Raw genomic sequence first — 19,167 nt, forward strand, 5'->3', positions numbered from 1 at the left:
ATATATGGCGGTATTTCACATTATTTTTGGCCTGAAGCTTGTGTTGGAGGAATTATCATTATTGTAAACCACTCACGAGATTTAAGGTTATCTTGTGCAGGTGTGGAAATCACTACTCAGTCATGTTTTAATACTTTCATGAGATGTTGGCCACAACGATGATAATATCAAGATAACGATTATATAATGTATTGCAGGGAAATTGGCTACAGTGTATCACAGAATTTATGTAAAAAAGAGGAAAACATATTCACTTTTGAAATGTAGTGAGTTGTCATGCACTGTATTTCAGGGGTCTCCAACAAGTAGCTTGCAAGCTACCAGTAGCTCTTCCCATTTATGAGTAGCTCGCTAAAGGTTCAAAGAATATGCACCAAAATCCAAAGCAACGTTTCAAGTGACTTTCTGGCTGGTAGCAGTCTACGAATGGAGAAGGTAAGGATGCTTAAAAGACAACAGTCTCTGTTTACCAAACTGACGAAGGCCAACGTCGCAGTAAAGGCTTCGTTTAGTGGCGCACATCCTAACGAAACACAAAAAGCCCTTCGCCAATGGCGGGATTGTAATAGAGGTGAATACTGCGATGGCTGAAATGTTATTAAAGAACCATAAAAGTAAGTCAGAAATTGTACAACTGAAAATGTACAACTTGGTGCTATGAGTAGCGCTCAGCCACTTTCATTTTGTTAAATTAGCTCTGAGAGAGAAAAAGATTGGACACCCTTATACTGTATTTACTCAGTATATTACAATTCTGTCTTTCAGTATTGTGCAGACGGCTGACTTGAACCACTGTGTGATTAAGTACATAGTCTCTCTTCAGCTCCCTTTACTGTTTACTTTATGTCGGCATCCTGCAAGAACAGTACCCAGACCTTAACCTGCAGCTGTGTGACATAGGTTACCATGGCCGAATATACAGTAGTAGCAACATCAATGATTGGCATGTGGCCAGAGATGCATTATGTGACACAGTGTTTAATTACGCTTCACTGATTTATGTATTTGTATGATTTTTGAGATCTTTAGTTTTACTTTGAGGTACACTGGAAAGGGATGACAGGCACTCAAGAAATACGATTTTTTTTCTTTGCAAATGGTTCCTGTTTTTTTTCTTTTGGTCCATTCCAGTTATTAAAGCATCAGTTAAGCTTTTAGCAGTGTTGTAGAACCGCTCCAAGCTTTTAACACACTGACTGCATCCTATTACCTCCGTAGTCTTTAAACTGTGCTCGGTTTGACATCAGTCATCATGTCCCTCTCACAGTGAAACGGTAGCATATACTTTGTAGGAATGGTTGTATGCCACAGTGAGCCATTTATCCTGTTTCATAAAACACCCCCTGGGTTTCTTTATGGGTCTGACTGTGTTTAAAAAAAATGAATAGCTGCATATTTGTAAGCATGTCAAATGAATAACACCAGGAAATGACACAGTATACTGTAACCTCCCGAAGATTAAACCTCTTGTTAGCAGACTACATCCAACATGTCTGTCCTCTCTCCCCTCTCCCTTTGTTATACAATGGGGAACCATTAAGGTGATTCCATTATCTCCTCCTCGCTCTCCTCTAAGGGAACTTCTTAACGTCATTCATTGCCATTTAATTTGTGACCAAGAGTATAATGGCCCTGAAAATTGGAAGGCACAGTGCCTACACAGGGGGGGGGGTGCTCGTCAGGGTAATTGTTGATTGCCAAATTGCATCTCGTCGAAGAGGGGCTTTGAAAGGAAATATGGTAATAGTCTTATACCTAAAGAAAGTGACAACAGGGATGTTTGTCATGTTCGAGGTCAGTTTTTAATTTCACGCTAATGAGCATTTCTATTGTTGTGGGCTACATGGTTGTGATTGCTGCAGTTCTCCTCAATTAATTCCTCGATTGCCCCCCGTGGCCGCAGGAATTGTGAAATTCCTAAATGAGCCAGTGTCAGATTGAGTCTTTAAAGTGGTTTAATGCTCTTATCTGAATGGCTCCGCATTAATTTTCTCTGTATGATTAACGGCAGGTACCGGTGTCAAAGTGGGCGGGAAATTAGTTCATGGGGGGATAACGGTATTCATCTCAACTCCTCACACCTGCTGCAACGCAGCCGGAACCCGTGTGATTATTCTGATTGGCCGAGCATCAGCGCACTTATTTTATTCCGCTTCGCTGACCTTTCCGCCTCACTGTTTGCAGTCCGCACGCAGGAGGAGGCATCCTCAGCATAATACATGCGTCATGTAGTGAGTTGACCGCACGCCGTCCTCGGTTGGAGTGGTATGCTCCGCACTTTCTAAATGCACATTTCAAAAGTAATGGCATGCATGAACATGAGTTTGAATGGGGTCTACTTGAGGCGATACATCTGGTGGATGATGAGATGGATTTATCCTCGCCGCTCCCGTTTTTGCTCTGATGAACAAGCCGCGGTGTACACAAAGAAAGGGTCATAATAAACAGCCCCAGGCTCTCTGTCCTTCCGTGGACGTGATGTATTGTCTGTTGCTGCGCCTCGTCTCTTCACTTCCCTTCCGTGAGCTGATTAAGTCTTTGGAACAGCATGGAAACACCACAGGGTGTTGCATTGTTTTACAGGAGGGAAGACAATCCCAGTGAACAGTATGAATAGACCAGTGACTCTGAAAGAGGCAGACTGTCACTGCTTGTTGTGATTATTCAGTCGGCTCGGAACGTGCATCACATGATGGTGATGCTCTCTCTTTGGTCAGGCTTGTTTGTTTCACTCTCCTCCACTCATTAAGATACAGTCAACAATTAATTTCATGTGTAAAGTTTGTGCATATTTGAAGAGTTGCATCCCAAATTGAAATGTAATTACAAAAACACTTAGTTCATAATTGATGGGATGAACGATAACACTTTTCTCGGCTTAATCAGGCTGTCATTTCAGATATTAAAATTCGAACAGTATTTATTTTTATTTTTTCAGTGCGTATAGTTAATCGTGGTCAGTATGGATATAGACAGTTATATATTTCCCCCGGAAAAGAATCTCCTCAGCCCGATAAATCACCATGTAAACAAAGCCAGTACTGCTGCGGCGGCTGTGGCTCAACAGGGGTTGCTGCACAGATGCGGGCTGTAAAGAAATTTTACGGATTTATCATTGAAATGCCCGAGGAGTTTTGACACCCGTGCAGATTACACTCCCATCTCATGGAGGAAGAACAGCGATGTGGTTGTTTTCTTTGTCTCAAGGCAAATCACTAACATCATGAATCCCTGCTGTGTGTGTGTCTGGTTGGCACAGTATGTGTGTGTGTGTGTTACTGCATCAGAGAACATTAGACATGGCTACAAAGGAAGAAAGTTTCCGAACAGCTTTCTTGTTGATAAATCTGAGAAAACCAAACCAAAACAGATATTGCAACACATTCTCATCCCAACTCGTCACATACCGCCGTTTTGTCACACCCCTTGGCATCAAAACCAATATAGTTACGTTTAGGGAAAAAACAACATGATTGGGCTTAAAACTACTACGTTTGTTGAACGTTACACGTGAACACGAAACACGAACGGACAGTCTCCTGGATGAAAGCCTTGTGTTTGTTGGGCCCATTCACCTCCCTTCCCACTCCCGGTGTGTGTCTTTTCACTCTTTAAACTACGTCATCACATTCCCGGCGCACTTTCTCGGAGCATTTACTATTGCCTCAGATGGGTTTACATTAAAGTTAATGGAACGCCCGGTGCGTTTCATACCGGCGCTAAAGGGTGCCCTGTGCAGCAGTAGCAGGTGCCCGTAAATGGACCTGTATTTATATAGCTCTAATTCAAAGCGGTTTATACTACATGTCAGCATTCATACACACATTGATAGCAGAGGCTGCCATGCACGGTGCCAACCTACCCATCTAATCTGAATACTCATTCAAACAAAGTCTTACTCAAGGACACTTCGACATGTGACCGGAGGAGCCGGGGTTCAAACCGCCGAACTTTCGATTGGAAGACAACCTGCTCTACCCCTGAGCCACAGCCACCATGTGACAAAATCTTGGAATTTGAAGCCCTGTGAGTGAGAACGGACTGGATATTGTGTTAAGTTTATGGCAAACAAAAACCAAGTAAATACAATATCCTTTCCACATATTTTTTGGGCAGTGTTTTCCATCTAGCCTCTGACAGCATGTCACCTATTTGTGACACTGACTGTCACATAATCCAATTGAAAGGCATATTTATGCATCTCGGTGTATTCCTGTGCATCAGTTCATCATCCTGTGTGTCAGTGAAAACAGTAAAACAGTCATAAAATCCAAGCTGTGAACCGATCCTCCCCGCCATCCACCTCCAACACCTGCAGAGCGGGTAGCACCTGCATGCCCACATTGCAGCCTCTCGCCTCCGGAATCTTAATAGAGTCCTCGCTCCTCAATAACTGCTGTCACACTCGCTGACGTTTTCTCTTTCTGCCATGACAGGACAGAAACTCTGTTACCACAGGAAGACGGTGTATTATACAGAAGATATGAATAAAACAGGGCTGCACATAAGATTAATTATTAAAGACAAAGAAGCGGAAAAACAAGTCATTACTAAAAATGTACATAATAAACCAGCATATTATAGAAGTGACTTGAAACATTTTAACTCACCTCTGTGACCTGATTTATGCAGGCATGTTATTCTGAAGTCTCAAAGCCTCGAGTTCAGATCATGGTTACTTTTATTCTGCAGTCTACTTTGTAAAAAATCAGACAGTTCTGATCTAAAGATCACAGACTTCCCAACTCATATGTAGTCAAAAGGTCTGTGATGTAGCATAGGGCAGACCCAGTCATGCTTTGAAATAAATCACTTACATTTTAAAATAGTCAATTCTAAAAATAACGGGTACAGGAAGCGACAGGGCTCCGTGTTTTTCTTTTTTCTTTTCTTTTTACCGATGAAAAGCTGAGCAGCTGCATTTTGAATGGGCTGGAGTGATGCCAGACAACTTTTCACCGGTAGAGAATAAAGAGCTACAGCAGTCTAAACAAGACAAGATGCCAGTATGAAGAATGTCACATTCAATGTCACATTCAACGCCCTTAATCTTCGTAATAGTACAGAGTTTGGATAAACATGAATTATGAGGTATGGAGCCAGGGTTGGTGCTGTTTAGAAAAGACATTCTGTCAAAAGCTACAATTTCAATGTCCCAAAGTATGGGCATTAAGCTGTGAAACGTTTTGAAACACATTTTTAAGGTAAAAAAAAAAAATACTGATAGAAAACATCATATTCAGGTCATGTGTTATGTACAGTATATACTGTATGAGTCCATGCATATAACAGTGAAAACGGGCATTATTTTTTAATAGTGTAACTATTAACTATTAACTAAAAAAAGGGGGGGAATGGACCTACAATAGCACAAACCTCTGGGATACTGCAGGAGGCGTCTTCATGCATTGAAGCCAAGAGTCTCCAACACAAAGTCCTATCCTTAAAAAGGACACTTCGGGCTGTTTTGAAATGGAGTTGTATGAGGTACTTATTACTATATATACTACTATATAGGTACTTATCCATATTCATTGTATTACCTACAGAAGTTGACGGTGAGCACGCCCCCAGTTTGCAGAAGCAGAATGGATTTAACGCATGGAAGCAAAGCACAGTACTGCTGTGGACGGGGCCGACAGCAAAACGTATTTTAGCCACCTAAAAGAATTGCTCATCTAGTGTAAGCCTTAAGTGTACGCTATATTTAGAATATTTTCACCACTTTACCCTGCCGGACAGCCCTTTCCAACAGGAAACTGAAGCCGTTGTATCCATTTATGCTCTTGGTAAAGCCACCAGACTCCATAGGAAAAACCTGTAATTTTACCTCACAGAACATTGGGGTTGCTGGTCTACCGCTGCCTCAATCGGTTATTTTTTTTAGTTTGTGTTTGTGCTATTGTGTGTCTTGTGTATTGTGTGTGTTTTGTGGCTTTGGTCAGAACTAAACCAAAGTCACGCAATAACACAAATAAACTAACCGATCGAGGCAGAGGTAGGCCAGCAACTCCCGTGTTCTGCGAGGTAAAATGATTGTTTTTTTCAATGAAGTCTGGTTGCTTTGGCGAGAGCATTGATAACGGCTTCACTTCCCCATCGCAAACTGCTCTATACAGTTACATGAGACTGAGACACGAGACTGTATAGCTGTCTCACGGCAAGGTAAAGTAGTGAAAATATTCTAATTATAGCATACACTTAAACTAATATTGATTTTTTTTAGTAGGTGGGCCTTTCTTTTAGGTGGCTGAAATACATTTTGCTACCGGCCCCGTCCACAGCAGTACATTGCTTTGGTTCCATGCGGTAACTCCTGTCTGCTTCTCCAAGCTGGGTCATCATAATAGAACGAATATGGATAAGTACCTCATACAACCCCACTTCAAAACACCCAAACTATCGCTTTAAAATGAGATTAAAACCAGTTGAAAAGTCTACAGGGCTACAGACCCAGCAAATGTTGTGCCTGGAGGAATTACAATGACACTTTTATCGTACCAGTTGCTAAATTAGCTAATTAGTATGATTTTAAGGCAGAGTTACAGCACCGTGCATACTTATTAACCCCGACTGAAACGTCTAAAATAGGCAATTTGTTTTTATAAAAGTTATCAACTGAAGAAGGCTTCTCTCCCTTGAAATAAAATGTTTTCATAGAAGATTCAATTATCAGTAACCACTGAGTTCCTTTTAACATCTGCTCTTTTGTTTGGCTTTTTGTGTGCAAATATATTCACAAAGGAAATTGGTTTGTAATTTGATGGGGTGTTTTTTTATACAGTGGTAGCTGGTGACAGCCCTACATCGTCTCCTCTGTAGAAGTAGCTACACCTAATTTTAGAAGTTGAAAGTTCTTAAACTTAGAGCCGCATATCAACGAGGCTGTTGTGTGTGATTTGTGTGTTCCTAGCAGCGCTCGCGAGTGCTCTTTGTATTAGGAGCATGAGAGAAAAGCCCCTTATCTGATCGTGACCTGAGTAACCTGTGACAATGGAGCTTTAATAGAAACTCCTGACAAATGTATAAGTCGTTGCTCCCACACTTACACATCAGCTCTCCCTTTCTTGTGTCTGAGCCTCAGCAACAACTCCGATCGAGATGCTGTCACTCACTGCCATCACTCTGGCTCTCCTCCCTTTGTTCCTCTGATCATCACCTTCCAGAAAGCTCTGGTAAATTGCCTTTTTCCTTCCTTAAAGTCTCCCTTTCCACCTCTACTTTGCCCCTCCTCGGTTTTCCCTCCACATTCCTCCTCATTAGGATACATCCGTATATCTCCAATTCTAGCTAGCAGGATCATCGCGGAGTGCAAAGTGTTGGGGAGATCACAGGGGCGCTCTTAATGAAAGGTGTGTGCGGGGGCTATTTCTAAATTACACACGCCTAGACGGGGGTTGTCAGATGAAAGGAAAGAGCATAAATCCACAGAGAGAGGAGGGGAAGCTGGCAGACAAGACGGCAATAAGAGAGAGAGCGATGTAAACCTTTCCAGGACAATGGCCAATTACATCCAGCAGAGCATTAGTGCAGTGAAGGTAAATTACCCATAATAGCAGTATGTCTTTTCTTCTTCTTTTTTTCTACATTAGATTGTCATCTATAGCTGCTTCCTGATATCATTAATGCTCTACGGTCCATTTCTTCTCCCTTTTGCTCCTTTTATTTGATCTATTTTTCCATATCACAGTCATCTCCTGTCCCAAAGCTGTTTGTGGTGTTAAATCATCCCGCAGAAGCAACCAGATTTACTTCATTAAGTAGTGGCAGAGTGCACTGCTTCACTAGAGAGTAAGGGTAAGAGTCTGTCCTCGTGGGCTCTATCAATAATTATTAAGGACGCTCTCTCATTAGACCAAACCTCATAGGCCTGCAGGGTTTTGAGGAATGTGCCCTGCTGTTTCCTGTGATGGAGTACGCTCAGATGGCATCACCTCTGTTTGGAAATGCAAATTGTAATAGTTACTTTCCAACTTGAGGATGGTTTGCCACCAGCGCTGTGTACACAGCCTTATTCTCGCTCAACCTCTTTGCTTAATCAAGAAGAACCTCGCTCTCCTATCAGCAACCCCCAGTTTGCTCTTCAGCTCCTCCCTTCTCCCTCCTCTCTCCATCTTTTGTACACACACACACACCTCAAAACCCATTCAGCATGTCCCAAGCTACTGCAGTATGATTATTCATACGGCAATGAGGCTGGATCAAGCTGGCGAGGCTGCCACGGCGCGATGGGAGTGTTTCCGGATGATGACTTTGGAGTCCTGCAGCTTCTCTGCCAAGAAGCAGGGAATTCGAACTTAATCAGGGCGAGACGCCCCTCCCTCCTCCATCTCTCAGAGAGAGCTGCACAGGGTCGAGGCCAAAATAGGAATAGAATGAGAGAGACAAAAGTCAAAGAGGCTTACGCAACACCCTGCACGCTCCCTTGCTCTGTTTTCCTCGTAGGGAGCCAGAGGTTTTCCCCCCATGAGTGATGGGTTCATTCTTAGGGCTATTGGAGAAACAGTTTTCTGTTTCAATCAAAGAGGGGACATTAGTAAGATGAGCTTGGCTCTAGTCTATCAGTCCTAACATCTTATCTCTCTGACACACACACACAGTGTTCCAAATTTCCACACACACCAAGGCTGTTGTCCATCCATCACTATGTTCCACTGAAACCCCGGACGGTGAGCTCCGTAGCGGGCCTCCCCAGCCCTCAGCCCGCTCTTGTCCGCAGGACATGGTCACACCTAGGGGAGGAGGAGGCAATGATCGGCCCTGATCAATAATACATCGACTGCATTAAAGCGTATGAATAAGTCATGGGCGGAAAGAACCCAATCGCCAGGGCACACGCACACACACACACAGGGCAAAGTGATCTTTTACTTAGGCCAGGGAAGATGAACAGACAGGAAAAGAGGACAAAGCAAGGGCTCTAACTTGTAGGGAATTTATCACCCACCCACTGACATTTTGTTGCATGTTGAAGCTCCACTCTGTCTTTCCTCTCGACCACCACCACCCTCTCTCTCTCCTCTCTCTCTTTCTCTCTCTCTCTCTCTCTCTAATGGCCTTTTTCCTGCGGGTGGAATAAATAAGTTATTACATCTATGTGTCCTAAGGCTTAGCAAGGACCGTTTGAATATAAATAGTTAATTTGCCTCCATAGTGCAGGCCCCCGCTTTGTGACATATAAATATATTTGTAATTACTTTTTTCTTTTTTCTTTTTTTTACGAAGAGCAAGGGGGTGACTGTTTTGGTTGACTAGAGATGCAAGATGAAATTGCATTACACAAATAAGTCTGCCAACGTTTTACCCCCAAACACCATGTCAGACATGAGCGAGCTGCGTGAGGGCGCTGGGCTTAGCTCAATGCAGACTCTCGTGTGTTGTGCTGACTATAAAGAATGAACAGCCTGTGTGATGCTGCAGACAAGTTGAATACTGAGTCAAACTGGCGTGGTACAGAAAGTACAAGTGGTAACTTTGCCAAGAATTTGAATGGAAACAGAGTAATGTCTCGGATGTGTAGAGGTGGTATAACTACACGGCAGCAGCTAATCCTGTATGAGTACCTTATACACTCTGTCCAACATCATCACTTCTTTTTGGCAGTCAGTAAATTGGCACGTGTTGCCAAGGTGTGTTTGTATGTGTATGTGTCTGTATATGCAAATTGTTACTGCTTTGTTAAACTCTAAAAGTGTCGTCTATAACTTCACCACGAGGCATTTGAGTTGAAGCTGCCCTTTGATGAGATGCCCTGTTGTGTGTTTGTGTTGTGATGCTGTGCTGCTCGAGGAGGTGCAAGAGGGGAAAAGGAAGCAGCTCTTTGTTTTTGCCAACGGAAGTATGTCAGACAGGAATACTCAGGGAGCAGCGCTCACAAAGATATCGCAGCCTATTAACTGACGTGTAGATTTTTTTTTTCACAAAGGTTGTGCTGCAATACAGCAGCACGGGCAGGAAACGGAGGCAGAACAGTACAGTGTTGAAGCAAGTGAGGGGGAGAAGCAGAGATGGATGGATATGTGTCCTTGACAGAGTGATATGAGATAGAGACAACAGAATAAGTCAATAAGTTTATATAGCATGTATTAATTAGTAGCTTCCTTGTATAAAGGATTATATATAGTATTTTTTATACATATCCAAGACAACACGATGTGTTAAAGAGAAAAATCACAAAAAAAAACAATCACCAATTTGGGACGCTGTACATTAAACTAAAACTGGAAAACGTTTCACACACAATCACATTGAGTTATATCGTACAACTGACTGTTTTGCGCCATGACTAGCCGTCTCATCTTCTTGCTGCTGCTACATTAACTTCTTTGTGTTTGAATGTTTTTTTTTGTCAATGCTCGCTGTGCTTGTTCTGGGGAATGATTCATTCGTTTCGCTTATTGTGTTCTGTAACCATTTGTGTGAGAGATAATAATTGCTTGCTCTACAAATTACCTGTTGCTTTATTGGTTGTCATGAACCACTCTCCCTCCAAATGTAATAACTAGAGAGAGCAAAGCATCCGCACTGTGGTTCCATACAGATGTAGCTGCTCAACTGACAGTGAATGTACAAATACAGCTTCATTTTGTAACAATATCAGTTCTGGCAATAGACTGTATGTATAGATGGACGACGCGTCTCCACTTCCTCCCACTGTACAAAAGTGAAGCCAAAATATCCTGGATATGGATGCTGCCATATCCAGATTTTGATGTCATTTGGAGCCAGAGTCTCCGTGGTAGTGATCGGGGGGCTGAAGCCGGGGTATCGAGGTCCCGCTCACACACCCGCCCATAGCCGCAGGTTGTGTGAGCCACCTAGCTGCTACGTTAGTACCACGGTAGCTGTTTGGCTAGAAAGACACAACTAAGCATAATATCTCTACAAATATATTTATGATCGAATTGACACATGTTCTATTACACCGACTTGTGACGTTATGGAAAGTTAAATTTACATCTCCTCTCTCGTACAATTCCAGAGCCTCGGCCTCTGCAATTACTTCAAGAAGAGCATCTGTCAATCACAGCTGTCAATCATGACGTCTCACCCCCTTTTTATAGCATCAAATAACTAATTAAAACCAAAGCTATTAATGAATACTTGAACATACATCAGCGTGATAAGAACTACCTAAAATGACATAAACCATTATATTTAACCACATATTTGACGTGTACTTTGACTTTGTAGTTTGGCCCATGTCCCATCCGCTAACATGGAGGGGGCGGGATTTATGATCTATACTGCAGTCAGACACAGGCGAGCGATTGGGTGTTTTGGCATCAATTTTGGGGAGCTGTCATGTCGTCCATCTTTATACAGTCTATGGTTCTGACCTTGAACTTGTCGATTGTATCAGTTCTAAATCAAAAAAGAGTGCACCGTCAGTCAAGCTGCCAGCCGTTCACTTTAATTTCTACTCTATTTTGTGCCCTATGAAGCCGTACATCAGGATGACAACAGAGATTTGAGTGGAATACACTTTGATTCTTGCTTTGATAGATGACAGTAAAATCCACAAATATAAATGCAAATTAGCTGTCCAAGGTCACAGGAAGTGATTGTTTTAAAAGAAACATTTGAGTGGGGAAATTAGATGGCATAGCTCTAAAGTGAATTGAATCTCATTGAATTAAACAGCATCCCCCCCCCCCCCCCCCCCCCCCCCCCGTACAGTAAGTGTGTGTTTAGAAAAACATGCTGACACATCAGTCTTTTGAAAATGGCTGTGCCCGTAGACGTATGGGGGTGAAAAAAACTCATAATGTGAAGGATGGAGGGTGGAATGAGAGAAGTTACAGCTGCATCTCAGGGAGGAGCAGTACTCTGTCACCCTTACGACATTGTCCAATTAGAGCATATGATTAGTGTAGACTGTCTCCAGTGAAATTGAATCCATCAGCCAGGCTCGGATTGCTACAGGTCCCTGCGATTTAGCTATCACTTTGTCTCTGTCACCGCAGAGCTGCTAATATAAAACCGACAGAATGGATGATTTCTACTTAAGGCGTAGCTTGATTGAAGCTGATTGCATTTCACAAAGGTTTAATATGTTTCCGTAATATGTGCGCGTGGCGGGAGGGTGTGTGTTTGTGAACGAGAAGGAGAAGAGTTGGAGGAACTTACAGTCATATAATTTGTCTGTGTTCTGTTTTTGCTCTGTTTTTTTCCCCAGGCTACCAGAGCCAAGGGCAGACCCCATGAACCCACGAGACCTCGACGACAATGATTCTGGACCATCCATGGACCACGCCCCCTGATACCAGCACACCAGACTCCTACTACATCCACCTGTCCTTCAATGTCTGCTTCAGCCAGCCGTCAGCCCTGTTGAGCTGTCAGACTGGCCCTCTCTCTCTCTCTCTCTGTCAGCCATCTCCCCTCCTCCTCTTCCTCCTCCTCCTCCCGGTGCCTGCTGGCAGTGAGCTGACCTTGAAGAGCGCTGCTGCGACAAATATGGATGGCCACGTCTTTTCTGCTCTCAAACTTCTTCTTTCTTTTTTTTTTTAATTCCTCGCTAGCTACTAACTTTCTTTAATTGAAGCACACAAGTTATATGCAATCAATTACCATCAGGCTCAATTTCCACAGCCAGTCAGATCCTTGGCTTACTGGCGAGCCTGGCCGACTCGGAGAGGAGTCTGAGTAAGCAGCCGAGCGGAGCATCTGTTAAGCCCCGACAGATGTCAGAAACGTGGGTATCGTGTGACGCCGGTGCGCTTCACACTTCATTTATGCACAGTATCATTCTGTTTCGTTTCGACAAACATTCTGGACAACTTTTTGTCAGATGCCACAATGCCTTACGTCATCCAGAGAATATATTATAAAGGTGTTCTGGGTGTCTTATTTTGATTGTAAAAAAAGAAAGTGTCTCTAGCTTTTCTATAATGTTGTCTATCATCATGTTGCCTTCACCCCTCCTTTCCCTACTGTACAACCTCTGCCCTACCCGCTGATTCTTTATGCTTGTAGATTTTGCGCGTACTTCCTTGTGTGCTTGTCAGATCTATTATCCGAAGCGGGGGACATTTTGACACCGATCGATCGGCGAATGTTGCTGAGTCTTTGTTAGATGAAAATCGAACTGTAATTTGACTGTGCAAAACAGCACTCCGGCAGTATCAGCTCTCTACGCACCGAAATGTAAAGGCTCATTACTCCTGGCCAATCTGCAGCATATGACGGATTGCGATCCAGGCGAGTGTGCGCACTTTCTACCTTGACCCGCTCAGCCATGGCCTTCATTCACGATGTACCGCCGCAGGTCCGTCTGTGTCAGCAGTTTGTTTTTAATGTGATTGATTCTGTTGCCTTACTGTACATTTAAAAATTGAAAGCGGTGTCACCCGTAATATGTGGGAAATGTTTAACAATGACATGACTCCACTGTGCTGTAGCGCTGCACTAAGATGAACTGAGAGTCGTATACCCACCCAAGGGAGATGTCGGTGTGTCAACAGCCTATTGAAATAACTCTGTCTTTATTCTAGTGTAACAACAGACATAAGTCTGACTCTCTGATGTTTCCTCTTGTTTTTATTTGTCTATTTTTGTCTTACAGTAAATCTATAAATAAACAACCAGTTTTTTAGATTGGATATTGAAGATGATATTCATATTTTCACTTAAACCTGCAGTAGGCAGAATGTTTTTGGCATCGTTGGGAAAAAATCCCATAATAACTTTTCAGCATATTGTAATTCAAGTGTTCTGAGAGAAAACTAGACTTCTGCACCTCCTCATGGCTCTGTTTTAAGGCTTTACAAAATCTAGCCTGTGACGAGAGACTTTGGCCAATCACAGGTCATTTCAGAGAGAGAGCGTTCCTATTGGCTGTTCATTTAACGGAGGCAGCTGTCAATCACACGCAAACTCCAATCAAACGGTCAAACTAGGCAGCGCTGATAAAATATGAATCAATATTCTGTTACTGTAATGCCTATTTCTCGTTTAAATGTTTTCAGAAACATCTTGAAGTGTACTGTTTAGCTGTAAAATGAGAAAGTTTGCTCCGGCTGGTGGGCGGTGCTTGATATTTCCTCAACTGTGCTCAACATGGCAGCCGGGTCACAAACTTTCTTTTTACAGCTAAACAGTACACTACAAGATGTTCCTGAAAACATCTGAGGTGAGAAATAAGAATTACAGTAACAGAATATTGATTCGTATTAAATCAGTGCTGCCTAGTTTGACAGTTTGATCAGAGTTTGCAAGTGATTGACAGCTGCTCAGAGACGGCAGGCTCCAGCTCGGCTCTGATTGGTTGTTTCCCTCCGGTCTGTGAAATCTTGCAGATGCCATTAGGAGCACCGGAGGACACCGGAGGAACATGTTTTTTTTCAGATTACCTGTCTCATGCACTACAGTCAGGATAAAGTGACCGTTTTATAAAAATCATATTTGCTCCAGTTCTACCTACTGCAGTTTTAAGGAACAATTCCTGCAGTTTTTGTGTCTCTTTGCACAACACCACAAACACCTGAAAACCATCAGTCATCCAAGAGAGTAATATAAAAAACTTCCATGATTTATGGAGACAGAAGGAGAGATGAAGTGCTGTAAAGAGGGGATTCAGGAAGGGGAGTCTTCCTTCATCAAAATGCAAAGCAGCAACCCATCCACATCAGACTGGGAATAGTAGGTTTGGAAACAAAGGAGGAGGGGGGGAGACTTCTTTAGGGTCTCTGCTTCTCTCCACAGATGCATTTAAATGCAGACTGGTTTCATTCCTACAGATCCAGACGAGCCAGAACCCACTTTCATCAACTCGCAGCCTCAATCAGAAAGCCTTTGTCTCTCCGCTGTTCATTTTTCTTTCCCCACTTTACTTCTCTTTGCCTCAGTGCCATCGCACACAGTTCGCTTCACACCTGCTTTCTACCAGCTTCATCTAGCCAAGAGTGCTTTCTCAGCATGTCTGATCTCTTCCGCATTGAGATATTGACTCAGAGAAACTCATTTAGCCGGTGGTCATTGCTGTCTGGGTGGTGGTAACACATCTGGGTTTGCATTCTCTTGTGAGTTTCCCTTTACAGAAATAATGGGGCTTAATGATTTACCGCGTGAGTCATTGATCCGCAACGTTCACTAAGCCACTGCGGACTGACCAAGCACCAGAGCACTCGAACCCTTTTAGAGATTCTTTTTCTTCTTGTGTGTTTTAGTGTTTCTGCGACTAAATTGATTTCAGTTCGCTGCTAGCCAGATACGTGCTATCAAAGAGGCTGGTTCTGGAGAATAATCATTATCCCGTCATCTGTGTGTCGCCTCGGTCATGGAGTCCAACCTGATCAAAGAAATAATAACAAACCTGAGGGGGCACATTGTGCCTGTTGTCTGGGGAGGAAATGGAGAGGAGAGGATTGTCTGATCTAATTTAGCTAGGGAGACCACGAGGCTCCCTTTTTTTCCACACCCAATTACACCTGCTCTTCCATGTTCACTTCACTGAGCATGTTCACACTGAGGCACAAAGACGCGCAAAATAAACACGAGCGCAGCCGCAAGACCTGCGCCTTCCTGATGAGCGAAAAAGAGACTATTTGTGCACTTGTATCGACATGAATTAATTGCTCCATGGGTCGTGAGATTGAATTAGCTACGTGACGCGCTTGCTAGTGGTGATGCGGCTTTGATTTTTGTCGCCTTTTAATAGAGCCTATTCCTCTCTGCCATCATTTAGAAGACAGTTGGTGTCTTTGGCTTCGCAGTAATGGAGCAGCTCCACCACCCACCAAACCCACCATGACTTCTGTTTATTAGCATGCAGGAGCTGGAAGAGAAATATGAAATGCCTCTAATAACAGAGCACACATTGCTCTGAGATGTATGTGTGTGTGTGTGTGTGTGTGCGCGCGCTGCATGTTTAAGTATTTGTGAGGATGTGCATTAGCGTGTGAAAAATGACAGTTTATTTGCAGAGACCCGCACCTCTTGTACCATTCAAGAGAATGTATTGCTTGTCTCACAGTAAATGCACTTTCTTATTCATCTTTCCCCTCGGCCTCTTTACACACACACACACACAAACACATGAAAACAAAGGAAATAGGCATCAGTCAAGGGATGCCAGTCTGGATTTTTACATTTTTCCGCTGTTTGCTTTTGGTTCAACCACCCACTGAAACCAAGAGATGACTATTACAATACATGACATCACTCACGCTGTTGTGAAAGATCTTTGAGTTTAACATTATCAGCCCTTATGTGGGTTTCCAATGTGTTTATATGCATTTTGGATATAAAGTGGGAGGTGGAGAGCAGTGATAATGAACATATTGACTAAGAAAATTATGCACATAACCCAAAAAGTGACATTGCTCGATTGCTCTCTATGTTTTTTATGCCTCCGTAACGGCGATAGCTGTGGCCGGAGGCATGTTTTCGGGTTGTCCGTACATACATACATACGTACGTACGTCCAGTCCATTCTCGTTAACGTGATATCTCAGGAAGGCCTGGAGGAAATTTCTTCAAATTTGGCACAAAGGTCCAATTAAGGATGAACTTATCAGTTCATTTGGTGTTCAGAGGGTAAGGTCACTGTGACCTCACATCCGTCCCACTCCCGTGAAAGTGATATCTCAGGAACGCCTGGAGGGAACAAACATCCACTTGGACTTGAGGATAAACTGATTAGAATTTGGTGGTCAAAAGTCACTGTGACCTTACAAAACCCGTTTTTGGCTATAACTCAAGAATTCACTTTCTAATTATGACGATTTCACAGAAATATCTAACAGGATATAATGAAGAAGTGATGACATTTTGAACAGACATGGATATAAACTGCAACTTGACTGGTTGGCGGAGGCGTACAACCGCGAGGAGATAATTCTAGTTGATTGTATTTTCACTCCCAACTCTCACCTCCAGCTTGTCTCCATTTCATTTAATGATGCTCAGCAAAGGGCTTAAGCACCTCTGAGAAACGCCAACAGGGGATGAATCAATCTCTTCCCAGTCGTCGATTTTTGGCTCACATGAGATCCAGCCAGCGAGAAGTTTGAAGCAGATTGTGGACCATTCCAGCCTGACTGACGGCGGGCATCTGTCAGACGTTGGCAGGTACAGACAGCTGTCTGGCAGCCCCGGCTCATGAACAATGACTGGGTGGAGACGAGATGGCCGGGGAATCCATCTCTCCTCTAGACAGCTCCCATCACTCTTGCATTCCCGAGTCAGCAAAGACACCTTAGGGCTTCTGTCTCTAACCTCTGTGCAATCTGTTCCTGTCTGAGCATCCTACTTGGACAAGTAAAGGAATTGTAGAGTGGGAAGGGAAAAGGAGACTGAGGGGATGCTGCAATGAAAAGAGCAGCAGATGAGCAGGCTCATACCGGGGTTTTTAGAATGAGGATGAGTTTAGAGTTAAGCTTGCAACGGGGAGACATAAAACCGGTCACGTGCGAGGTGATAAAGATGGGGATCATGATGGCATGGTGGATGCGGTGGAAAGGAGCCGGCGATGCTCCGTTTCCTCCAGCTGATAATGGAGCGTGCCTCTGAATAAAATGAACATCCCGCCTAAGATAACACCTACGGCTGCTCCTTCTGGGAGCTGTAACACATTATACTCTCTCTGTCACAGCTGTGATGAATCATCCTCACAACACGGATGAATGTAGAGGAGTGGGAGGCAAAATATAGCATCTCCAAAATCTCTGCCCAAAGGTACATGGAAGAGGAAACAATACATGTCCATATAGTAATATGAAAACGGAATATTCCATTTATTGGTTGACACGAATATGTCTGCATGTGTATGACGTCTAAAATGTTGTTTTAAAATCTTCAAGATGGGAGAGTTTGGCATCCGCCTACACTACAGCTGCTCACAAAAACCTGTCGTCCTGACTTGATCCACTCATGTTTTCCCCCTCCATCTCCTCCCCATCGTTGCTCATGCCTCTCATCATTCATGCTGTGTACACAGTCTGTACCTTTTCTGGTTGCCCAGGCTCCTCTGGAGCTTGTTAATTGTGTCGGTGACACAGGTCTGTGTGTGAAGCAGCGGTAGTAATTGCTCCGGCCTGGTCCGAGGTGAGGAAGGGTGCAGCCGTCTGGCCTCTAGGTCTGCCCCAAGGCTACGAGATTAGATACACGCCTCCATGTTTGATGAGATGGATAGCATTAGCAGTTTTATCAGGGACACTTGTACTGCTGTCTTCATTGGGTTTGCCAGATTATACTGCAGATACAGTATAAATACTGTATATTTCTTTTTTTACCAGTAGTTGGAAAACAGTTTTGAAAATATCATGATGACATTCAGATTACAGCAGGGTTATCCGTGTTATCCATCCAGTTGTATTTGTTTCTCTTCACTCTAATACGGGGAGCTCAAATGCCATCACTTTGCATAATTTGTAGACTCACATGCACGAGAGTGGAAGACTTAAACGCCTGCTGTTGTACAAATAGCTTTCCCTCAGTTAGTAGCTTAGTGTCAGCGGCCCCCATTCATCAAGCTGTTCTGGAAAAAAAGACTGGAGATTCTACCAGGGAAATTATCCTAAATAAATCAAAGGCAGCATTTGGAGGGATACCAGCGAAATCAGTCGACCATTTACATATAAAACACTCAAAATTATGCAGTTTGGTTTATTAAAAGGAAGGCTTGGCACACCTTGGTGAAAATTACTGAAGCAGGAGATGATATTTTTGTTCCAGGAGATGCTGTCGAGTCAGGGTTTTTTGGCACTCTCTCGTAAGGTGTAGAGAAGCGAGGCGAACCTAAAAACGACCAATGAAGGCACAGGAATTTAAAGGAACAGTATGCAGCATTTATGGGGATTTATTGGCAGAAATGGAATATAATATTAACAAGTGTGTTTTCTTTAGTGTATAATCACCTGAAAATAAGAGTCATTGTGTTTTTGTTACTTTATAATGAGCCGTTTATATCTATATACGGAGCGGGTCCTCTTTACAGTGTCGGCCGTCATGTTTCTACAGTAGCCCGAAACGGACAAAGTAAACACTGGTTCGAGATGGGGCCGTTCACGTTTTCACATTTTTGCCTCGACCACCGTAGTTCTCCTACACGCTTGGCACACGGGAGGAGTTTCAGTTGCTTGCAATCTACAACCTCACCGCTAGATGCCGCCAAATACACACTGCACCTTTAATCAGATTAAGGCAAGGTGGCTCAGTGGTGGC

The 19,167-nt window shown here is 43.3% G+C and overlaps 1 protein-coding gene and 1 long non-coding RNA gene across 4 annotated transcripts in view; one reads left to right on the top strand and one right to left on the bottom strand.

Annotated features, from left to right (window-relative positions):
- The window catches only part of LOC119486577, a 341,860-nt gene that overhangs the window by 253,525 nt on the left and 69,168 nt on the right, over positions 1 to 19,167 (bottom strand). The window lies entirely within an intron of this gene.
- trim44 (tripartite motif containing 44) overlaps positions 1 to 19,167 on the top strand; it is a 67,271-nt gene that overhangs the window by 39,806 nt on the left and 8,298 nt on the right. For 2 of the 3 annotated variants that reach the window (XM_037766759.1, XM_037766758.1), the window contains one exon: positions 12,179 to 13,604. In XM_037766759.1, coding sequence (XP_037622687.1) covers positions 12,179 to 12,263 — 85 coding nt within the window. In that variant the 3' untranslated portion in view covers positions 12,264 to 13,604. Of the gene's footprint in view, positions 1 to 12,178; positions 13,605 to 19,167 lie in introns of those variants that run through there. The other variant, XR_005206556.1, reaches the window with a different exon arrangement.

Source organism: Sebastes umbrosus, chromosome 4, assembly GCF_015220745.1.
Source record: "Sebastes umbrosus isolate fSebUmb1 chromosome 4, fSebUmb1.pri, whole genome shotgun sequence".
Classification (NCBI taxonomy): Eukaryota; Metazoa; Chordata; class Actinopteri; order Perciformes; family Sebastidae; genus Sebastes; species Sebastes umbrosus.